At 37.7% G+C, this 22,695-nt stretch overlaps 1 protein-coding gene across 7 annotated transcripts in view; it reads left to right on the forward strand.

The window, feature by feature from the left end:
- PLS1 (plastin 1) overlaps window positions 1-22,695 on the forward strand; it is a 101,192-nt gene that overhangs the window by 48,086 nt on the left and 30,411 nt on the right. For 6 of the 7 annotated variants that reach the window (XM_081026248.1, XM_081026247.1, XM_081026244.1 and 3 more), the window contains exons 2-5: window positions 11,331-11,436; window positions 16,306-16,469; window positions 18,260-18,389; window positions 22,274-22,406. In XM_081026248.1, the coding sequence (XP_080882374.1) occupies window positions 11,367-11,436; window positions 16,306-16,469; window positions 18,260-18,389; window positions 22,274-22,406 (497 nt within the window). In that variant the 5' untranslated portion in view covers window positions 11,331-11,366. Of the gene's footprint in view, window positions 1-7,053; window positions 7,096-11,330; window positions 11,437-16,305; window positions 16,470-18,259; window positions 18,390-22,273; window positions 22,407-22,695 lie in introns of those variants that run through there. The other variant, XM_081026246.1, reaches the window with a different exon arrangement.

Below are 22,695 nucleotides of genomic sequence, written 5' to 3' on the forward strand. Positions count from 1 at the left end.
GGTATGTGCTTCATTGACTCCGGTACTAGACTGCAAATTCTTCGAGAGCCTGGTCCCTGTGTTAGTCACCATTTGATGGCCTTCTACGCTTGATACAATATCTGGCACCCTAGATGTTCTAAGTAAACCTGTGCTGAAATGAAATGAGGGCAGAGGAGAAATTCATGGGGAAATTTGAGCTGTGCTTTGAGGGCAGGTAAAGATTTGAGTGCAGGAGAATAGAGTTCTAGGATCAGGAAATGAACAAGAAGGAACGTTACAGGACCATCAGGAAGAGGCCTTAGGAGAAAGAGAAGGCCTTTCTCAGGCTGTTTTTAACAGGGAAGGATTAGAGTCTCCAGGCATAGGTTTAGCTGAAATTGTTGAGGCCAAAATCTGATGAAGGAAGTTGTTTGAAGTATAGTTTAAAGGAACAACAACAAAAAAGAGAAGAGAAAATTCAGTTGTGGGAGATGCCAGCTTTTGGAAGGTTTTCCTCCTCTAGAATTTAAAAAGTAGAGAGTAACTGGGCAGTTTGTGTAATTTGGAACAGAGATATAATGACATCTCATGAAATTATTGTAACAACAAAAACAGCAGCAAATAGATTTGGCAAAGAAGCCTGCTATTTCTAATGTTCCTAATTAAAGTTTATTTCAGACCAATTTCTTTGAGAAGCCATAACTACATTAGATATCTGATCATGTATAAAAATGCTATTACAGAATAGTTGGAGTTTAATTTTTTTCAGTCTCGTTCATTCCTGAACTCCTGTCTGCCATGCGTCTTTCTCGTTCCCTTTGTGCTTTGGAAGAACAGTGCTGTGCCACGCAGTGACGGTGGTATGGGTCCTGCTGAGGTCTGAATCAAGTCCGCCTTTGGAAATTGAACCAACGTGCAGAGATGTGATGCTTGGGGATAAATCTGCAAACACCTTGGATGTACATATTTTTATTTTCTGCGATTGGGGAAATTACTTTTCCTCCCTCTCTACCTGCAATGCATTAGTAACTTCCTGATTTTGATGATTTGTTGACTTTGCATGTTTATTATCGTAGCTAGATTGCCCTGCCATACCTCACACCAGGAAGCCTGCCATTTCTCATAGTATATTAGCACTCACTTTGTCATCTTTAGCTAGAGATGAATTAGCACAGAAATGGGAAGAGTCTTTCTGAATAAAGGAAAGGGGAAAAAGATACAAAAGAAGCCATAGGCCTGAAGGCCATTAGGCTAGGAATATAATCTTCCCTGATGATTGCTATGGGGGCAACTATAAACATACACTGAATTTCTGGGATTAGGTGTGGTGGTGGTAAAGTATAAATTATGACAAAAATAATCCTTATCTGTATGTAAACTTATTCAGAAATACCAGGGATGCCAAAAAAAATGTATATAGGTGGACACTTTTGTCAGTGTTGCTCAAGCAGTAGTTTGCTGTAATCAGAAGTATCTGGACACTGATGGAACCACTCTGAGCACCTCTTGTCATTGCAGAAGTCAAAGGTGACTTGTATTCATCTTTTGTTATTGGTATATATTGAGTATTACAAATTTTAATACAGTTTTCCTTTCATAAAATGTGTATATATATTTTTGGCACCTTCTGAATAATTATGGTTAATTTACTTTCCTAATTCGCAGTGTCCCAATACTCTTTGTTATTTGAGGATTGACACACCCCCTTCCATTTTCTTTTTGTAAATTGTATATGTTTATTGCTCTTTGTATGTCAGTTTGGACTCTTTGTTGCAAGTAGTAGAAACCCAGTTTAATTGGCTTTTAAAATAATATTGTTTCAAGTAACCAAAAAAGTATAAAGGTTTTAGCACAGTGGACTGAGCTCTGCCAGGGCCTGTTTTCTCTTCACCCGTTTGTTCTGCTTCCTGCTGTGTTGGTTTTGGCTTCCTTCTCAGCGCCAGGACCCCTCCTTGTGGACACAATGTGGCTGCAGCTGCTCCGGCCTCTACTTCAGGAATATTGATCCAAGGGACTGTCACATGGAAAGCTTCACAAAAGCCTTCTTATATCTTATTGGCTCCCATTGGGTTATATGCCTATCCGTAAATCAAATCAATGGCCAGAGAACATAATGTGCTGTTGGGCTTGGACCTGGAGCTTCACTCAAATAGCATGGATGGAATATAGGGAATGAGTGGAACCCCCAAACCAAAACTGGTGCTATTAGTAGAAGAAGAGAAATAGTTGCTGGAGAAGAAAACAAAACGTGTTAAGGAAATTATACTTGAAGTGTTGATGATATTGTAATACAGGAACTTGGATAGTATTTTTGTGTTGAATTTTCCCGGACAGCCAGAAAAGTTCTGAATTGGGGAGTGAGGGTCGGGGAGCGTAGATGGGATATAAATAATATACTAGAAGAAAAAGATCCTGTGATGGTGGAAAGATCCAGTTACCTGAGCTAGGAATCTGTAATTAATGGGCTCCTGACCTGCTGGCCCCTCTTCTCTCAGAGGAGCTGACATTTAGAAATGTCTGCCATTGGGATCAGGAATGTGGGGAGTGGCACATAACTGAGGCTGCGTTTCGACACAGAGACAGAATGTTTCCTTGTGGCCCTTAGAAGGAGCAAACATAAGGGAGTGTTTCTAGAGAGTCACACAGCATTTCCACCAAGACCTCTTGGGAGGCCAAGTGAAGTAGTTTAGAATTAGGGAGGTGTGGAAGCAAAATTAATAGGCTGGAGTTCTAGTGTGACACACATGTAGCTTTATCATAATTCAAAGTGTTTGCCAAAGTTTAAAAATCAAAATTTAGATAAAAGTAATTGAATTCTGGCTTCCCTTTAAAAATCAGAAGATTTGGCCACCTTTGGCCACAGTCCATTGGAACTCAGCCATGGCTTCCCCTTTCCAAGACCCCACTGGCATTGTGGACACATCAGGAAAGGGGTGAAGGCTGGGGAGTCAGGTGTGAAGGCTTCCTTGCTCCTCCAGGACTTCAGGGACCAGGGAGAATTTTCATGGGCTGTGAAATGGCAGTGTTACCGAGCTTAGGGCCATAGATCGTCATTGATCAGCAGGTCTTGAGAAGAACTGACTCCCATTTCATAGATGGTCATCTCTTCAGCTTATACAAGTTAGCTACATTCATTTGATGTTAAATTCAAGGAGAGCGTGAGGCTTTAGGAAGGTACTGAGGACTGAGTCCTCCTGTTTCTCTTGCATTCCTCAATGGTTCCACTGAAAGTCTTCTGTGGGTGCTCTCGACCTAAGTACTCATCAATAAACTCTGTATCATTTATGTGTACAGTTAGTGCTGTTTCCTATTTCTCGGCTGAAAAATTTCCTAATTTGGCTTGGCTAACAAAGGGGCAAAGATTTCTTGCCCTGTAGACAGGCTGGCTAGCTGTGCCTGTGCCAATGGAGACATGGCACATCCGTTAGCCACCTGCTGGGGCGCCACCATGTCTGACAACGGTGGAAGGAGTTGAGGATGTAGGAAGTGGCCAGTGGACGTGCAAAGACTGGGAGTCCAAGCTGTGGAATTGAGAGCATGTTAGTGAGGTAGTGTAGGAGTAACAAGATGGGTCATACTTGGAAAATCTGAAGCAGAAAAGCGCCCCAGCATCAAGATAAGAGTATACTGTTGTAATGACTTAATATTGCATCTTTATGTTTGTTTACGTTTCTTTTGGCTGCCATATATTCTATGAGTGTTGGGGTGCATACGTTTTGATAAATTTTAACTTTTAATAATAGATTTGTATATGTTTTATGGTAACATTTTATGCATTTGTGACATACTTAACTTTTTCTTAATCTTTTTGGTATTTCTAGGCTATGCAGTTCATCTCTGGGTTTGTTTCAAATTGTTGCATATCTTTAAAAGCTTTTCCTAGTATATTGAAGAAAAATCAGTGTGTAAGTGGACCCATGCAGTTCAAACTCATGTTGTTGAAAGGTCAACTGCGTTGTTTATTATTATTATTTTATTTATTTAATTTTAATTTTTTTTTTGTAGGAGATTGCCAGACCTCCCTTTAAGAGGTCACAAGTCAGTTTGGAATCAAGTGTCACTATACCTGGCTTAATTCTTCATAATGGTGCATAATTGTGATCTCTGGGATTGTGCAGGCACTGAGAAAATTATTTTGCTTATTTGATAGTAAAGTCTTTTAGCAACTACCTTTTTAAAGTAGATTGGGGTTTGGCAAATCCAAGCTGTTGGCAATTAAATTGATCATTTTTTAGGAAAGTTGACCTAGCATAGCTGTCTCTTGTAGAATGCATGAAAAACTGGGGCTCCGTTCTTTCAGTGCAGAAGAATGCTCAGGAACAATCTAATTACGTTGTGCTGTTTAATAGCTTGCTTTGTCCAAAGAGCAGTCCTGGCTGCTATGTAGACTAGGAGACTAATATTTAACAAAGCCAGTGGCATCCCACCTTACACTTATATTAGAGCATCTGTAGACATTTTAATAAAGAAAAATTAAAGGGTTGATATGAAATATGAAGGCTTGCTTTTTTGCAAAATCAGTAATGCAGCTCCCTGTTGTGAAATGTGGTTGAAAAAGGAGATTGCTGGAAATATGGATAATATTTTCTAGGTTTCCTTTAAACTAGAAAGTAAATTCTTCAATTAATTTATGTTTCTTAGCTGTTTATTTCTTCACATAGTGACTTAATCCAGTGACCTTGTCACCTTTAAATTTCTAATGGAGAGCTGAAAATAGGATGTAACAGGAAAAGAAAAGGGTTGTGTTGGGAGATGAGAGATAGTTTGTGAAGTAAGGGAGGAGGATATACCGTGTTTCCCCGAAAATAAGACCTAGCTGGACAATCAGGTCTAATGCGTCTTTTGGAGCAAAAATTAATATAAGACCTGGTCTTATATAATGTAATGTAATGTAATGTAATATAATGTAATATAATATAACACATAATACCGGGTATAATATATGTATAATACCGGGTATAATATAATATATAATATAATATAATACTGGGTATAATATAATATAATATAATACTGGGTATAATATAATATAATATAATATAATATAATATAATATGATATATAATACCGGGTCTTATATTAATTTTGGCTCCAAAAGATACATTAGAGCTGATTGTCTGGCTAGGTCTTCTTTACCGGGAAACACGGTAAGACAACGGTAGAACTGTTACTTTACTCAACAAAAATACTGAAATGCTTTGGAACCTGTGATCCTAGTCAGTTCTCCAGAGAAACTCTATCAAAGTTTTTCCGTAAAGGTCAGGTGTGAAAGAAGTATTGCATTTATGTGTGTTTTTTTTTAAACACTTATGTTCTTTAAGGCAACTTTATTTTGACTTGGATGCTTCATTCTGCCCTGGTACTGTCAAGTCTTTCTCAGGCACCTGGAATTTGCACCTCAGTGTCTGTTGTCCTGGCATCTTAAAGAGAGCCAAGCTCGAAGGAAGCTCTTCTAGCCTCAGTCACCAATTCTCAGTCTTCAGTCCTCTGTGGCTACCTGGGAAATGCCCATTGGCTCAGTCCGTGGATTTCTCGGAGGTTCTACTAACTTTGGTGTCTGTGTCTGTCTCTGCCATCCCTAGGGCAGTGGTCTTCCTTGCTGGCATCCATGGAGTTCCCTCCCTCCCCACAGAGATACTCTCTCCTTTCTCTCTGTCTCCCTCATCTTCTGGCTTTGCAGAGATGCCCTCCTCTTGCCACCTCATTCCCATGACACCAGCCTAAGTAAGCCCTAAGGTGTATGCTTCTACCCAAACCCAGATGGACCCATGCCAGGCTGGTTTTCTTCCTGTGCTGCCAGAATTCCTAAGATAAAAGGTAGTTATTGTTTTAACTGATGGGTAGGGGGAGAAAAGAATAAACACAGCTTGATATTTCAGTAAATTATTCTGCCACAATAATATTAACTGTTTTGATTGTTCAAGATTGAAGTAAGCCTTGAGGGGCTTTGGGAATTTTTTTCCTGTTCAAAACTTATTCTTTTGTTATCTTTATTATTTTACTTATTAATTTTACTTAGTTTAAAATTTTTGTCTTATGAGTTATTTAAGACAAAGACACTCAAAAGTACAATAACAATTATAACCGATATCCATATACTTATACTCAGATTGAACAGATATTAAAATTTTGCTATAATTGCTATGTCTATCTTTTTAAAAAAGTAATAGATCCTGCTGTAGCCCCCAGCTGTGCCCCTTGCCTCTTTCTCCATAGACAGCCACTACTCTGAATTTGTTGTGCCATTCCCATGTGTTTTTAGTTTTGCTGCATATGTATGGCAACGTAAAAGCACATATAGTATTTTGTGTTTTTGTAATTTACCGTAACTGGTATATGGAGTATCTACTAGAGGGAAGGCTGCCTGACCAGGGCCAGTAGCTACCTCTGGAGCTCAGAATCTCAGGAGACTCGCGCTAGGGCCCCAGTGAGAGGATGGAAAACAGAACAGCCAGGAGTCAGAAGGTGCCAGTGAAAACAGCTGTGGTCCCTCACGGTTGGGAGCTAAGGGTTAGTAGCAAGGCATCAAAATCTTCTTGGTCTTAGGGCTGTTCCTAAAACCTTTTTCTCTGAAACTATTCTAAGGGCTTTAGATCCTGCCAGTCACGAAGGATTGCCTACACTAATTTTGGGAAAGCTTTTTTAAAGTCTGAAGGAAATTCGAAATTTGAGGGAGGATGAAAGATCAGATCCAATTTCATCTAAATTGAGAAGTTCATTTTTAGAATCTACTTCCTTAACTTTCCAAATATGTATATTCAGTTGTGACAGGGTATACTTGAGGATTAAGAGAGGGAAAAAAAGGCTTTGATTGGTGAAAAAAGGTTTCACTTACAATCATATGGGCTTGAAAAAAAAAAAAAGCAGAGGAGGAAAGCAGTGTTGGAATTGCTGAAGAAATGTAGGGTGCATGTTAAAATCCCTGGGAAGACAAATCTATTTACAGAATTCAGCGTAACCTGCCATTTTGGTAGATGGATCTCTGGTCAGTGACCCTGGCCGCCTCTGGCTGCATCTTTCAGGAATTACTTTGGAAAACTACGCTCTGCTGAGCTGTCTCAGGCATCTGTCTGTGTCAGGTATTCAGGGCTGTATGCCTCAGTGCCAAGCCAGTGTTTGTGTACTCGTTAAATGGTAAGTTCTTCATTTCCGAAATTGCAAAATGCATTCTAGTAACTGTTTTCTAGAGTGTTTCAGGACTGACTGACAAGTAATGTACTTGATAAATATGAGTTGGTCTAGCTAGAATATTTCCCCCCAAAACTTTACAAAGAAGTTTACAGAGGCTGATTTCTCTTAAAATGCAAATTCTTATTTCACAATTATATAATATATGCTTATATATTATGTAAATTGTTGTATGATTATTACACAAATACATATTTATATGTTTCTATGGCTTCGTATCAGATTATATTTGAGAAACTGCAGACCCTCCTGACCTAGAGGAAGCAATGAGACAGAGTTGGGTTCTGACACAGTTTAACTAGACTTAATCACGTGAGTTACTCACTTTGAGACCATGAGAATGTTGTTCCATCCCAGGCAGCATCCTTTCCTCGGTTACCAAAGTGAGAACAGCACCTGCCTCTGAGTGGTGAGGATTAAATGAGAAGAGACACACAGTACTTAGTTAGGAAGTGCATAACACATTAATCATGTAAGTGTGGGTCTAGTGAGAAAAGTAAATACTGGGTTACTATTAGGGTCTTTGGGCTTTTGTTCTAAAATGTTACATCTGATTTTGAAAATTTGTGGATGGAATACATTCTTTTCCATAAATTTTTTAGAAGTTAGTGCTGTTTTATTGTAGCAGAAATGTTATTTTTCATTGAAAATATCATAGTAAGCAATTTATTTGGGGATCACGTAACTAGAAAAGTCTTTTGTACACCAAATCAAATAACTGTATTTTCTTAGCCAACAGTATATGCTGCAATATGTTTATTGTGCTATGTAAAAATGTCTGTTAGGTATAGTGTAAATAGTACTTAGTTTTTGAAGAATCGTAACATTATTATAATTTTGTAAAAACTTGGAAAAATATTGATACTATATATTTATACATGAGTCTATACTTGTATTAATAAAAGAGGCAGCATAGTTTCCATTAACCACTCTACTGCTAAATCTTCATGCCTTTGTGGAAAGCTATAAATTAGTTCACTATTTTAATCACAGTATTTTTTTTTAATCACAGTATTTTGCTTTGTAATGACATATAGGTGCTCTTGTTTAAAATTACAACATATATAGGTACTTATATATTTTAAGCATATTATTATCAGCATTCAGTAATGTGTACCTTCAGACCACTAGTATTAATTTTATTTTTTTCGATGTTTTACCACAACTGCCTCTATTGTTTTTCAGTTAGTTTTAGTTTCAGTAGGCTTATCCTCCCCGCCTCCACCCAAATGAATAAAAGCATATGTAATGAAAAGTCAACCCCTTTCCTATGCTACCTTCAATCCCCCATTTTCCCTGGAAAGTGAATCAGTGTTACCTTTTTCTTATATCATTCCAAAAATGTTTTACAAGCATACAACTCCATGGTTCCCTTTCACCACCATACTTAAGTCTAATGCACTTTGCTTTGTTCTTTTAAGAATATATCTTGAAGGCCATTCTAAGTTTTCTATTTATTTCATTTAAATGCCAAAGGACTTGAAGCAACTTCTATATACTTACACAAACAAAATGTTAAAATTAAGAAACACAATACTGTATGGGTAATTTTCTTTTTCAGTGTGTTTATGTGCTGGTTTTGCCTGATTATAGAAGAATAAAAAAATATTTTATGTAATTAACAAATGATGTAAATTTGAGTAGACATGAGCAAAGAATAGAACCCGAGGTATAATTTAGCACTTCAAATGCAAGGTCAACACAAGGACCTTTAATTTGCAGTCTTTCTATGGAGTGCAAATGCTAAAATTGGACTACTATTTTTAAAACTTGAGGCAAGGGATAGAAACCATTTTGAATATGGGCAGGGTATGCAGGATGGCCAGAAACCACAGGGATCCAAAGCCAGTCAAGACAGAATTAGCGTTTTGCAGAAGTGGGGGATTGTGCTTAAAAATCCCGAAAGGACTGTTAATCTCTTTCAACAGAAAACAAGTTTGCCTGTAAATAGTTTTAAACATAGTAAAACATTCTAAAAGAGAATTCAATAAAATGTGGATGTTTAATGCTAAAATATAAGAAACTGCATCTGGGGAGTAAGATGAGTTTATAAAAACAATCTGAAAAGCTCCAGTCAGTGGAGTAGGAAAAAGGGGTAGATGGAATTCATCTTACTCCCCAGATGCAGGTTCCTTTCATTTTAGCATTAAAAAAAAGTATATGTATATCTCAAAATATTTAATTACACATTTAATTAGAGAATAACTGTAGTTCACTAACTGTAGTTCACAGCCCCCAGAATAACTGTAAGAGATAGAAATCTTATCAGTTTGAAAGAACTCCAGAAACACTAAACAAGTTGGTATACAGATTACAAATTACAAATGAGCTATACTCTTAGAGGGCTTCACATAATTTAATATGATTTTAAAGTGATGAGAGAAAAATTTTAATAAATAATTTCAAAAATGGTGCGACTCCCTGAAAAGTTAGAAATGTTCAGAGTTGATTTTGTACCACGATATAAATATAAACGTATAAAAAAGGAGAATTCCCTGTTTAGCTACAGTTCTTGTTATGTTATAAAACACTCATGATCACTTATTTTCTGAAATAACATATTAACTCTAGAGCGTAATTAGGTGTAAGTAAGAGGAATGTAACATGATTTGTATTCATTTTAGCTTTGTATTGAATAGCTTTACATTGAAGTCATTTTAAAATTGAGTTGTCCTGCTACGTAATGTAATTCCACCTTGAGATATTTATCTTACAGAAATAAACATGGATATGTACACATATTTATTTACAAGCATCTTCATTGCAGCATTGTTTATAATGAAAAATTGGAAGCAATGGAAATACCCTGAAACAAAGGATTTACCAAATAAGTTATGACATAGTAATATGTGGCCATTAAATATTGTATTAATAAACAGCATGGAAACATATCACGTGTTAGTCCAAAAAAATTACAATGTGGTGTACTCACATTTTTCACTCTCCAAAGGTACACATGTGCTTGAAAAGTAGAACAGACGGGTATACCGAGTTTCCCCGAAAATAAGACCTAGCCGGACCATCAGCTCTAATGCGTCTTTTGGAGCAAAAATTAATATAAGACCCGGTCTTATATAAAACTGGGTATAATGTAATAAATATAATAATGTAATATGTAATAGAATAGAATAGAATAGAATAGAATGCCAGGTCTTATATTAATTTTTGCTCCAAAAGACGCATTAGAGCTGATGGTCCAGCTAGGTCTTATTTTCGGGGAAACATGGTAGATAACAAAATGGTACTAGTTGATATTTCTGGATAGTAGGATTACAGGTAATTTTAATTTTCTGCTTGGGGAGGCAGCTATGCTCACCGCTATACCACCAATGCTAATTTTCTGTTTTGGGTAAATGCTGCCAATTACTTTCTACAGTGAGACTACCTGCTTGCCTTTCTTACAACCCAATTTTATATATTGTTTTTCCTTTCAGTTTGTATCGCTTATTCAGACTACGAGGGGACCTATGTACCTGGGAAACCCCGCAGAGGGAAAGGGAAAGTTGATGACCATGGCTGAACATTATAAAGCAAGGCATTAAAGCCACAGCCTCCATCTCTAGATGATCAGACTCTATGCACTTGGTTCTGTTTTTGAACATTGTTTATGTCTTAAAATTGTACTCTCTGACCTTTCTTCACATGTACAAAATGCTATACTTTTCTCAAACTCCAAGAGCCTATTTTACTGAAATAGTAGTGTAAAATGTAAAGGAAAATGACACAGGCTACTAAGAATTGTCTATCCCTGTAAAATCACAGGGTGTAAAAAAACAGGTGTTTCTTCCCCTTACCGAATCTCAGCTATTGTCTGGCTGACCTGTGCTGGAAAAGAGTTACCGAGGATGTATTTCTGTTTGTTCCTTGTCAGCCAGACCTCTCAGGTGATTTCTTTTAGGTGTTTTTTATTTTTATTTTTTTAACTTATATTTATTTAAGTGTGTTTTTCCGGGACCCATCAGCTCCAAGTCAAGTAGTTGTTTCAATCTAGTTCTGGAGGGCGCAGCTCACAGTGGCCCATGTGGGAATTAAACTGGCAATGTTGTTAAGAGCACCGGGCTCTAACCAACTGAGCTAACTGGCCACCTCTAACAGATGTTTTATTGCCTGTGTACTCTGGATTGCTTAGATAAACGTTTCTAAAGGGCTAATGCTCTTTCTGTATCATTGCTCTTTTTTAGATATAAAGACCCAGAGGTAGTCTTTCCTGTTCAAAGATGGAAAACAGCACCACAACTATTTCTCGAGAAGAGCTGGAGGAACTACAAGAAGCATTTAATAAAATCGGTATGCGTGAAAAAAGCTAAATGTGATCTTACTCTTCTGCTTGATGTCAGACTTCCAGGAATGGAACAATTCCTTTTATTACTTCTGCCACCACCCATTTACCCCGAGATTTATTCCTTTTTTTTTTTTTTTCTATCTAGGTTTCACTGGATTCTTTCTTTCTTTCTGAAAGGCAAACTGAAACTGGCTTGAATTTCTAGGAGAATTGGACTTTGAATTCTTTGATCATTTCTTTGCAGAGAATAATCCAGGTTAATGAATGACAGTGTAATTGAATACGCTTAACATGATATCCTCATTAGACAGAAAAAATATAGAAACACTTCCTTGTCTGTAAATTGAACTCTGACCTTCATGTGTTTGTCATCAATGATAACACTTTCTGACTTCATGCAGAATATTTTAAAACCTTAATATCGTTTTTAAAGGCTGTGTGTCTTATTTTCCTTTTCTCTCATACATTATTTAAAAAAATCCTAGTGTTGTTTTTAAAGGTCATATGTCTTATTTTTTTGTCAGTTTTTAAAGGCAATCAGTGTTTTGTCTTTATGACATCATTTTGAAAGCTTTGGATATTTCTTCCAAAAAATTCCCTTATACTCTGTTGGATCGCGGTTCTTTTGTATTTTGTTGTTAGGAAACTTGTGACAAACAGGAGAATAAATACCATCTTTTCCTCTAGTTTGCAAGTGCATATAAGTGAAAGATGAACCCAGTGAAAGGTGAGCGCAGCCAATCGACATTCGACATTCGGGGTGACACCTGCCCCTTCCTCAGCCTGCTCCTTCTCTAGCGCAACAGAGCCAACCATGAAAAACAGAGTCAGATGGTGGACCAGGGAGGATACAATTATCCCAATGGTTTTGTGCCTAGATTTCTCACAAACCTAGTAAATAATGATGAAAGTTAATGTAGATGAAATGCAATGCAGAATAAGATTTAGACCAATGCAAAGAAAAAGATTTAAGTTTAAAACATAAAGTTCTCAAAAAAAAAACACCCACCACCACCACCAAAAAACAATTAAATCTCTCAGAAAGCTCATGACTTACAAATTATTGCTATAAAATAATATTGTTTTGGAGACTTCTTCAAATCTCTGGATCCTTTCTCTTCTCCCTGTATGGCCATCTTCAGGGTAACTCAGACCTTCAGAATACAGTCTGCATGATCTACATGATGAATGAATTAGGCTCAGAGTGATGCCTTAATCTTGGTCTTGTCTTCATTTTGGGAAAGATGCACTTGTCATTAGATCATTGCATGAATATGGTTTGATTTCCAAAAAATTATAGTTATTAATAAATTTTATAGAATATTGTATGTAGTGCCCAGCTTCTTTGCGAGACAGAAATTGGGCAGTTACTGTGTTTCCTTGAAAATAAGACCTAGCCGGACAATCAGCTATAACATGTCTTTTGGAGCAAAAATTAATACAAGACCTGGTCTTATTTTACTATAATATAAGACTGTGTCTTATATAATATAATGTAATGTAATGTAATGTAATATAATACATATATAATATGTCATGACATAACATAACATAATATAACAAATACCGGGTCTTATATGAATTTTTGCTCCAAAAGATGCATTAGAGCTGATTGTCCAGCTAGGTCTCATTTTTGGTATTAGCATATTCTACTCATTTTGAGCATTGAAACAGAAACAGTAATAAAAATTTATCTCTTCGTTTGGCATTTCTGTTATTTTCTACGTGCAGTTTGGTAGCTTGAATAAAAGTGCTACCTAGATCTTAGTAAAATTAATGAATTAGTAATCTGTTTTCTTTATTTAGCACACCAACTTGAACCTTTATGACTCATGGACATATAATTCTGTAATATTTATTTAATGATGCTCTGAATAAATCATTTACTGATGGCACAATTCTGACAGCAAGATAATTAGCTCTGTGTGTGAAGTGCTGACAGTAGCAGAATATGTTCTTGTTTATTTTATTTACAAGATAAATTGCTACTCAAAAACTCAGTAATCCCTCTGCATATTTGTACCACACAGCTTTGCTCAGAGGCAGAGGGACGTGCCCATCTAGCCTCACTAGATGGGATATTTTGGAGTCCCTAGGGAGAAGGGAGGATTACAATATTTGTCTGATTTATTTTTTTCTTTTATAAACTGTGGTAAGGTAGGCATAAAATTTACCATTTTAACAATTTTTGAGTGTACAGGTCAGTGGCATTAAGTACATTCACATGGTTTTGCAACCATCACCACCATCCATCTCTAGAACACTTTCATGTTCGCACGCTTTCTCCGTATGCATTAAATACAGGCTCCCCTCCCCGCACCCCACCACAGCTACCACCATTCTACTTTCTGTCTCTATGAATTTGTCTACTCTACGTACCACATATAAGTGGAATCATACAGTATCTGTTTTTTTGTGTCTGGCTTATTTATTTCACTGAGCATAATGTCTTCAAGGTTCACCCATGTTGTAGCGTGTGTCAGAATTTTCTGACTTTTTAAGGCTAAATAATATTCCATTGTATGTGTGTACCACATTTTGTCTATCCAGTGGTCTGTTCTGCCTCTTGGCTGCTGTGAATAATGTTGCTATGAACACGGGTATGCAAGTGTCTGTTCAGATCTCTGCTTTTAGTTGTTTTGGGTATGTACTCAGAAATGGAATTGCTGGATCATATGGTAATTTTATGTTTAAGTTTTTGAGGAGGAACTGCCATACTGTTTTCCATGTGGCTGCACCATTTTACGTTCTCACCAGCAGTGTACAAGGGATCCAGTTTCTTCAATTCCTGGCCAACATTTGTGATTGTGTGTTGTGTTGTTTTAATACAACAGCCACACTCGCGAGTGTGAGGTGGTATCTCATTGTGGTTTTATTCACATTTCCATGATTAGTGATGCTGAGCACCTTTCCGTGTGCTTATTGGCCATTTGTGTGTCTTCTTTGGAGAACTGTCTATTCAAGTCCTTTGTCCATTTTATAATCAGGTCAATTTTTTTTTATTGTTTAGTTGCAGGAAAGTCTTGTTTCTTTCTGAACTATGATCTTTGTGGTTATTTAACCTGACCCTTGATTTCCTCATCTTTAAAATTAGAATAGTATTATTAACTAAATCAAGGCTGTTGGGAGTTCATGAGATAAGGTAAGTCAAGTTCTTAACAAATCACTTGGCACAAATATGTGCTTGTAAAATGGTATCTACCGTGTTTTCCCGAAAATAAGACCTAGCTGGACCATCAGCTCTAATGCGTCTTTTGGAGCAAAAATTAATATAAGACCCGGTATTATATTGTACCCGGTATTATATCATTATAATATTATATTACATTATAATATTATAACAATATTATGTTATATTATATTACATTATATATCTGATATTATGTCATATATCATGTCATAGCATATCATATCATATTATATATTATAGCCGGTCTTATATTAAAATAAGACCGGGACTTATGTTAATTTTTGCTCCAAAAGACACATTAGAGCTGATGGTCCGGCTAGGTCTCATCTTCGGAGAAACATGGTATTATTTCTTTCACATCACACCTAAACCACAGAAGTCATAGGGATGGAGCTGGGATATAAGCACGCAGATTTGTCTGTCTTCAGAGTCCTAACTCGTACCTGTTCTTGTTAGTTTAGCATGACGGCCAGCAGGTAAATAACTTTTCCTCAGTTTTGTTTATTTTTAAATACTCTCCACCACAGGGCTGGTATAGAAATAAACCAGCCTAGTCTATTTCCCTATTTCAGAATTATAGGAAACAATTCTGAGCTGGTGATATGCTAAATAATGAGATTTTGCTCTAAATTCAAAGAAAGCCATATTAATTATTGCAATATCAAGCAATTTATCTTCCCAACTGACTTTTGAGATAGCAATATTTTGGTTACTGTAGATTCCAGTTTAGAAATGTTCCACTGTTCTAAACAGTATTAATTCTAAAATTTGTGCATGAGAGTTTAAAAGAAAAGTTTCTGTCCTTTATCATTAACTCCGTTGTAGTGATGGCAACTCTTTTACTGAGAAGACAAAGAAATGTAGGAAACAAAGAAACTCCCCAGGTGAGCCCAGAGAGCCTGTGCAGCTGGAGCTAGGCAACTCACCAAACAATCCTCAGCTTTGTTGCCAACTCTGGGCAGAAGTGTTTTGTGTCGTCTTTGTTCTGTGTCAAGAAGTGATAGCCAGTCTCTAGGGAAAACCCAGGGAAGGGCATCTCAGCGATGACATGAAAATGCCCAGAAACCAATTTCCCGAAGTCCAAATATAGGTGTGAAATTATTTCTTGAACTCTTAATCTCAAAATGACATCAAACATGATTCAGCCTACATAACGGTATCATGAATGCATAATGAAGAAGCAATGAATTATTGACAAATGAGATAGAACTGCCGCAAGGTGAAATATAGAACAGAAATGCCTTCTGTTTATTTTATATGCACATATTTTATGTGAACTGTGTGTCTAGCAGGTCCATTTTGTAATTTCCATGAAAAAGTTAAAGACCATAGCTGCTGTATTTCTTACAGATTTCTTATCTGAGACTTCTTCATGCTTAGTTCTTTGAAACTTAGTCATGTGCTAACCTTGAGTTTTTCATCTGTGAGAGTAATGTTTGTGCTATGCACTTGAAATACGCATGGTAGTCCTAACCCTATGGGGAGAAAGTCCATTTAAATATCACCTTTTTGGTAAAGTGTAGACAATCCCTTGTACAGTTCAGGTGCAGGAGGAAAGGTTACCGCCCCTTGTGGAATAAACCAGAAAGCTTCTACTTGCCTGTGACTCTCCCACATGGCCTTCTGAGCCCCCATCTGCAGCAGAGTACAGTGGACACTTGACAACCCCTAATTTATCCTACAGATATTGACAACAGTGGATATGTCAGCGACTACGAGCTTCAGGACCTGTTCAAGGAAGCGAGCCTTCCCCTGCCTGGCTATAAAGTGCGCGAGATCGTGGAGAAAATTCTAGCCGTTGCTGACAACAACAAAGATGGCAAAATCAGTTTCGAAGAATTTGTGTCAGTAAGTAATCTAATCCTCTGTGGCTACTGATCATTTTGCTTCGAGAAGAATTTTAATGTCACTGTTCTCTTTGGTTAAATCTGGCTACAGAGACCAGAAAAAGTGCTACTTTAAAATCGATGATGATGATAATAGCAGTCCACAAATAATTCACAAAAGAAAAAACCATTCTTACATTGTTGGAATGGAAGTCCGGTTTAGAGAATAATAATAGTTCATGCCCTAGTAACACTACAGTTGGATTCAATGCTTAGTGACTATCTGTGTGGGTGGAATATTTTAGTATCTTCGTAGTTGGCTTTGAGAAATGGAATATTTTTTGAACTGAAACAGCTAAGATATGGAAGCTGATATGGAAGTGAAGTTGTATTTTCAGGTTCAGCGAGTGCCATCAGGTAAATTTTGATGCTAGCTATGATAGCTTTGTTTCATTATTAAACTATCTCAAGGTGCAGGGAACTGAACAAAATGGAAAATAATATTTGACTCAACCAAGAAAAGAAAAATGGATTACAGAACTGAGTATTGAATATGAAGTGTTTCAGACCTCTCAGGCCAAGAGAGATGCCTTGGCGAGGTTGCCATGCCAGCTGGTGGTTGAGCAAGGGCTGTTAGTTCCTTTCATCAACACGACCGTGACTGTATTTTTTGTCTGAATGTACAAGCATTAGTGCAATCCAGTAAATATTTATGAGATGTAAATTGTCTAGTTTTGCATTCTTTACTCATAAGCAAATATTTGAGCTCCATTCTTGCCGGGAGCTCAACAAAAAGTTGCTGAACAAAAAGAAATGTGACCCCTGCTTTCACGGAGGAGCAATGAGGTCGGGAAGACAGCATCCCCAAAATGGGTGAAAGATAACTGTGACAGCACAGTACAGGCCTCTTGAGAGTTTATAGTAGATGGAGTTGAAGTTGGTGGGTAGGCTAGAGAACCCAGGGACTCAGGAAAGGTTTCTGGAAGCTGTGAAGACTGAGCTGACATCTGAAGGAAGATGTTAAACAGACGAAAGGGGTGGATAGGGAAAAGGAATAATGTCTGAGGCAGGCAGCGGCGACAGACTGAATAGAGCCTTGTGGCTGTTGGGATGGTAGATACTCTCAAGCACCTGGGAGAAAAGGTCTGTGTGGCTGGAGCTGAGATGCAAGGGCAAGGGAACATGCTCGAGAACAAAGTTGAGGTCAGGTCATACGGGGTCTTGTAGGATTTTCATTTTTAGCCTGTGATCAATGGGAAGCCAGTGATGTGGGGGGGAAAGAATGTAAAGCGACACCATCAGATTTGGCTGCTGCTTGGAGAACCAAGTGAATTCAGTCTAGTCAACCTCTAAGTCCAGGGAGTACTTGGGAGAGGGTTTTTCTCTAAGCCTGTGTTATTCCTACAAGAGCTGACTTACTTACATTATCATGCATACGTTTGAGATATTCAGACAGGAAAATACTTTCATTAAGGCATTGAAAACTCTTTGTCATGTAATCAGTTATTCCTTAGTTTCAGTACAAAAAGATTATGGCAAGTCTAGAAGAATCATTTCAATGCGTTCAATTTAAGCTTAATTACAACAAAATGTCTTCTAGTGGTTGGGATGCAAACATTTGTCCATTTTGTATTATTGGTAAAATGACATTAGAGTTATCTGTGTACATAAGTAGTAAGTGTAAGAATACCTGGTTAGTATTTATTGATGTCATTCCAAATAAATAAAGAAGTTTAAATAATTTTCCTTCGTGTTGCAAGTTTTTCTATGATTATCTGCTCAAGACTCAATTTTGCTTTTATCCCATTCCAGCTAATGCAAGAGTTAAAAAGCAAAGACGTCAGCAAAACGTTCCGAAAAATAATTAACAAGAGGGAAGGGATTACTGCCATTGGAGGCACTTCATCCATCTCCAGTGAGGGAACCCAGCATTCCTATTCAGGTAACCTCCCACTCCAGATTTGAGCTTTGAGCCACTGATTCATGCAGCAAGTTTCATAGTTCATCAAACCTAAGATGGCATTCATTGTAATTCACACCATTGTGTTATGTACCATTGAGGGAAAATCACACTAAATTATAACATTCCATCAGATTTGAAATACATCCGAATTCCAGAGATGTCACAACGAAAAATCCTAGAATCATTGAAAGCAATGAGTTCCTACTATGTGTCAGGCACAGTCCACAACAAAAGATAAGTTATTTAGTTTTTCAGCATTGAATGGTTTAACCATTAACTTTGGATGGATTTTTCATTCTGACTGGTGAGGTGAATTCAGTTTTAGACTTAATCCAGGAATTTGTGGAAGTAGTTTATTGCAAGGACGTTTCCCTTCCATTTTCTGGGAGCTGAGATTCCTGATTCACCTTTTATCAAGCAACCAAGTGACTGGAGAGCACCACACCTGATTTGCTTGATCTGCTAGAAGCACTGGACTGTTGCCCAGTGGGAAATCCAGTCACATTAACTCTTAGAGCGAGATGCCTTTTCCCCTGTTAAGCTTACCTCTCGGGGTGGAGATGTCTGAGAATCTTTGGCCAAGTTCCTTTCATTCATATAACATAACCTATTTAGGACTATGCTTTTAAGATTTCTCACAAAAACTCACGGTAACTTTCCCCCTTGCACACTTGCACTTCTCCCCGTTGTACTTTTTTCTCTAACCTTTTCCCACTGTGTCGCATGCAGCGCAACACAGGCAGTGAGCGAACGAGAAGGGGTGGCAAAGGGTTAAGAAAGTAAGAAACAGAAATCAAGAAAGTTATGAAACAGGGGCCAGAGATCTCATAGCCTCAAAGGACTGAGAGCCCAGAATTGGGCTGCCTGGTGGCTTTTATTGATGCACACACAAAAAAGCAACATTGTTTTTTCCAAGGTCTGTGAATTCCACACATTATAGTAAGAAACTGATTTCAACTAATTACCCTTGCCTGCAAACAGCTGAACCCTCAGTTTCCGGATGTACCTTCCCAAGGGACAAAACTTTATGCTGAAACTTACTAAAATGGATAGATGAAGAACTGATGTTATTACACCTTGAATCTTTTCCCAAGCAGGTTGTGGGAAGGAACGCAGCCACAAAAGCAGAAGCAGTCCTTAACCGGGGGAAGGTGGGGGTCTATGCCCACCTCTGTCAACCCCGTGTGTTCTTCTGCTGGTCCCCATTTGACTGTGCCTGGCTTGAGTTGCCCCCCACCATGGGGAATCTTACTTGTCATTGGCTGACCAGCCATCTTCCTGGGCCAAACGGGGAGACATAAGGTGTAAGCACAAAGGTGAAGCAAAGTCCCTGAAAGGATCAGTCTCACAGACTCTCTTTAGGGGTAGGTACGAGGGGACAGACAGGTAGGCTGCTGTGTGACAACACCAAAAGTGTTGGTAGTAAGTGTGGTAGAAAGTGTGGTAGTAAAGGCCACGGTCTACAGCAGCTACTGTTAAGTGATTTCTATATCCATTTTTTGCAAGGTATTCACTTTTTAACTCCATTTCTGCCTGTCCATTCTAATGAAAAGGCTTCTTCCTTTTTAAATAAAACCTTGTTATTGAGGTAACGTACGCCTTTAGCAAAGTCCTGTAATTTTCAGGGCACAGACCAGTGGATTTTTACCTGGGCATAAATCCTGCAGCTACATCCACATAGCTGCCAACCAGCTCGAGATGACCCTGAGTGGCTCCCTCGGGTTTCTAACAGTAACTCTTCTTTCCAGTAGTAACCACTTTTCTAATGTCTATCACCATAGATTTTTTTTTCCAGTTGTTTATCAAGGTATACCCATATTAAAGTATCAAGTGCACTACTTTTAAGTATATGGTTTGATGATTTTTTTACATAGGAATACACCCATGTAACCATTAGCTAGAATAAGGCAGAACATTTAATGTCTTTAAAAAAAAAGAACAGCTTTATTGAGATATAATTGAGATAACATGAAAGTCACCCTTTTAAAATGTACAGTTCAGTAGTTTTTAGTATATTCACGGAGTCGTACAATCATCACCACTATCTAATCTTGGAACCCTTTTGTTTGCCCAAGGAGAAAACCTATCCTCATCAGCAGTCACTCCCCATCGCCCCCTTTCCCAGGCTCTGGCAACCATGAGTCGACTTCTATTTCTTTAGATTTGCCTATTCTGGAAATTTTATATAAGGAATCATACAGTCGTAGCCTTTCACTTGACACTCTTATCTGGCATAATGTTTTCAGAGATCATCCGTGTTGTAGCATATCTTGTACTTCATTCCTTTTTATTGCTGAACACTACTCCATTCTGTGGTATCACATTTTGTTTATCCTTTCATCAGGTGACAGACATTTGACTTTCCACGTTTTGGCTATTATGAATAATGCTGTATGAACATTTGTGTACACATTTCCCTGTGGACATATGCTTTGAATTCTCTAAAGCATGCTTAATGATAATGCTTATCATTAAAAACTAAACAAAACCTGCCAAACTGTTTTCTAAAGTATCTGCACCATTTTACATTCCCATGAACAATGTATGAAAGTTCCACTTCACATTCTTACCAGCACTTTCCATTTTGTTTATTACAGCCATTCTAGTGGTTGTGAAGTGGTTCCTGCCTCATTCCTGGTTTCCACACATGGAGCAGCCTCCTTTTCCCTGTTCGTCTTCACGTGTTAGAAATCTGTCTTTCAAGTAGTACCTTCTCCAGAAAGCCTTTTTTTTTTTTGATCCGCCCATACCACAAGTGATTATTTCTTTCTTTAAATTCTTCAAAACATTGCTTATGTCTCTTGTGGTGTGTTTTTTTCTTATGTTGCATTTTTTTGTGTATATATTTTGTCATTATGCTACAGTATCTTAGTGATCTTTGAATCCCTAGATTCTAAGTTCCTGAGGAGGTATGGTGAGGCAAGGAGAGAAGGCAGATTATGATATATACAAAAGAGAAAGCTTAGTAAATGTTTGTGTCTTTTTGATTCTCTCTGAGAGAGAGAGAGAGAGAGAGAGAGAGAGAGAGAGAGAGAGATTAAATTTGGGGGTTCTCTGCCAAATATGCCCTTAGGAAAACCGCCTAATTCTAGGAACTGCGACAATAATGGGGGAGGTCAGCTTACTGTATGTTACTCAGTGATGGAAATGAGAATTATTATCTTTTAGGTTTCATATTGTTAAATGATTTCTATACCTACACAATAGTAATGAAGCACTACAACACTTTTTCTTTAAGTTCCTTCCTATTTTCCCCACTGCATAGCCTAACAGCACTTTCTGCCTGAAAGTCAAAGTACCCATGCTAGAAGCCATGTGTTGAAAAGCCTAGGATGAAGGTGGCTGAGAGTAGTTCTGGTATCTAGATTTGTGTCAGCTTTTTCATAGCAGAAATCCCGTGGAAACGGACCACTTTTATTTATTTGAATAACTCCTGGGATAGATCAGTATTTCTGTGGTAAGCCACAAATAACAAGTCTGTAAATTCTTCAGGGGTGGGAGTGGAGTGGAATTTATTGCTGTGGATATTGGTTTCTTGTATTTTCCCCCTGATTGTGTGTGTGTGTGTGTCTGACTGACCCTGATGTGTGGCTTCTGATTCATTAGCTCTCAGAAGCAGCATATATTTGGAAAGATTTTAGAATCAAACTGAATATTTATTGTGCTCATTTAAAGTATATACGTTGTTCTCCCCTAATATATCAGACAAAAAAGTGGAATAAATTTCCCTTCTTAAACCCTTTAGTGTTTTAGTAGTTGTAATAATTGGCATTTGCAATCTTTGAACAAAAATTAAAATGATATTTTTATAGTGCAGTGAATTTTGTGAAATGGGGTTTGCTACTATGATTTTCTGTTTGCAGAAGAAGAAAAGGTGGCTTTTGTTAACTGGATAAACAAAGCCCTGGAGAATGACCCTGACTGCCAGCATCTCATACCCATGAACCCCAGCGATGGCAGCCTTTTCAAATCACTTGCTGATGGCATCCTTCTCTGGTGAGCTGAGCACTGGGTTCAGGGAGCTGTGTTCTTACTGTCTCCATTGATGAGAATTCAGTGAAAACTACCATTCAGCAAATCTATTGTCTTTCGGAATTAGTTAACAAGCAGCTCTACATAAGTCTTCAAGGATTTGTCACCTAGAAAATTAAGTGCTAAATGTTTTCTAGAATTTGCCTTCAAATACAATCTCTTATTTTTCTGGTGCCTTTCTCCTCTATTTCCTTAAGAATGCCAGGCAACTTCTGAGTTACTTCTCTAATGTAGTTGAATATGGTCACAGGGT

This window comes from Rhinolophus hipposideros (genome assembly GCF_964194185.1).
Source record: "Rhinolophus hipposideros genome assembly, chromosome: 2".
NCBI lineage: Eukaryota > Metazoa > Chordata > Mammalia > Chiroptera > Rhinolophidae > Rhinolophus > Rhinolophus hipposideros.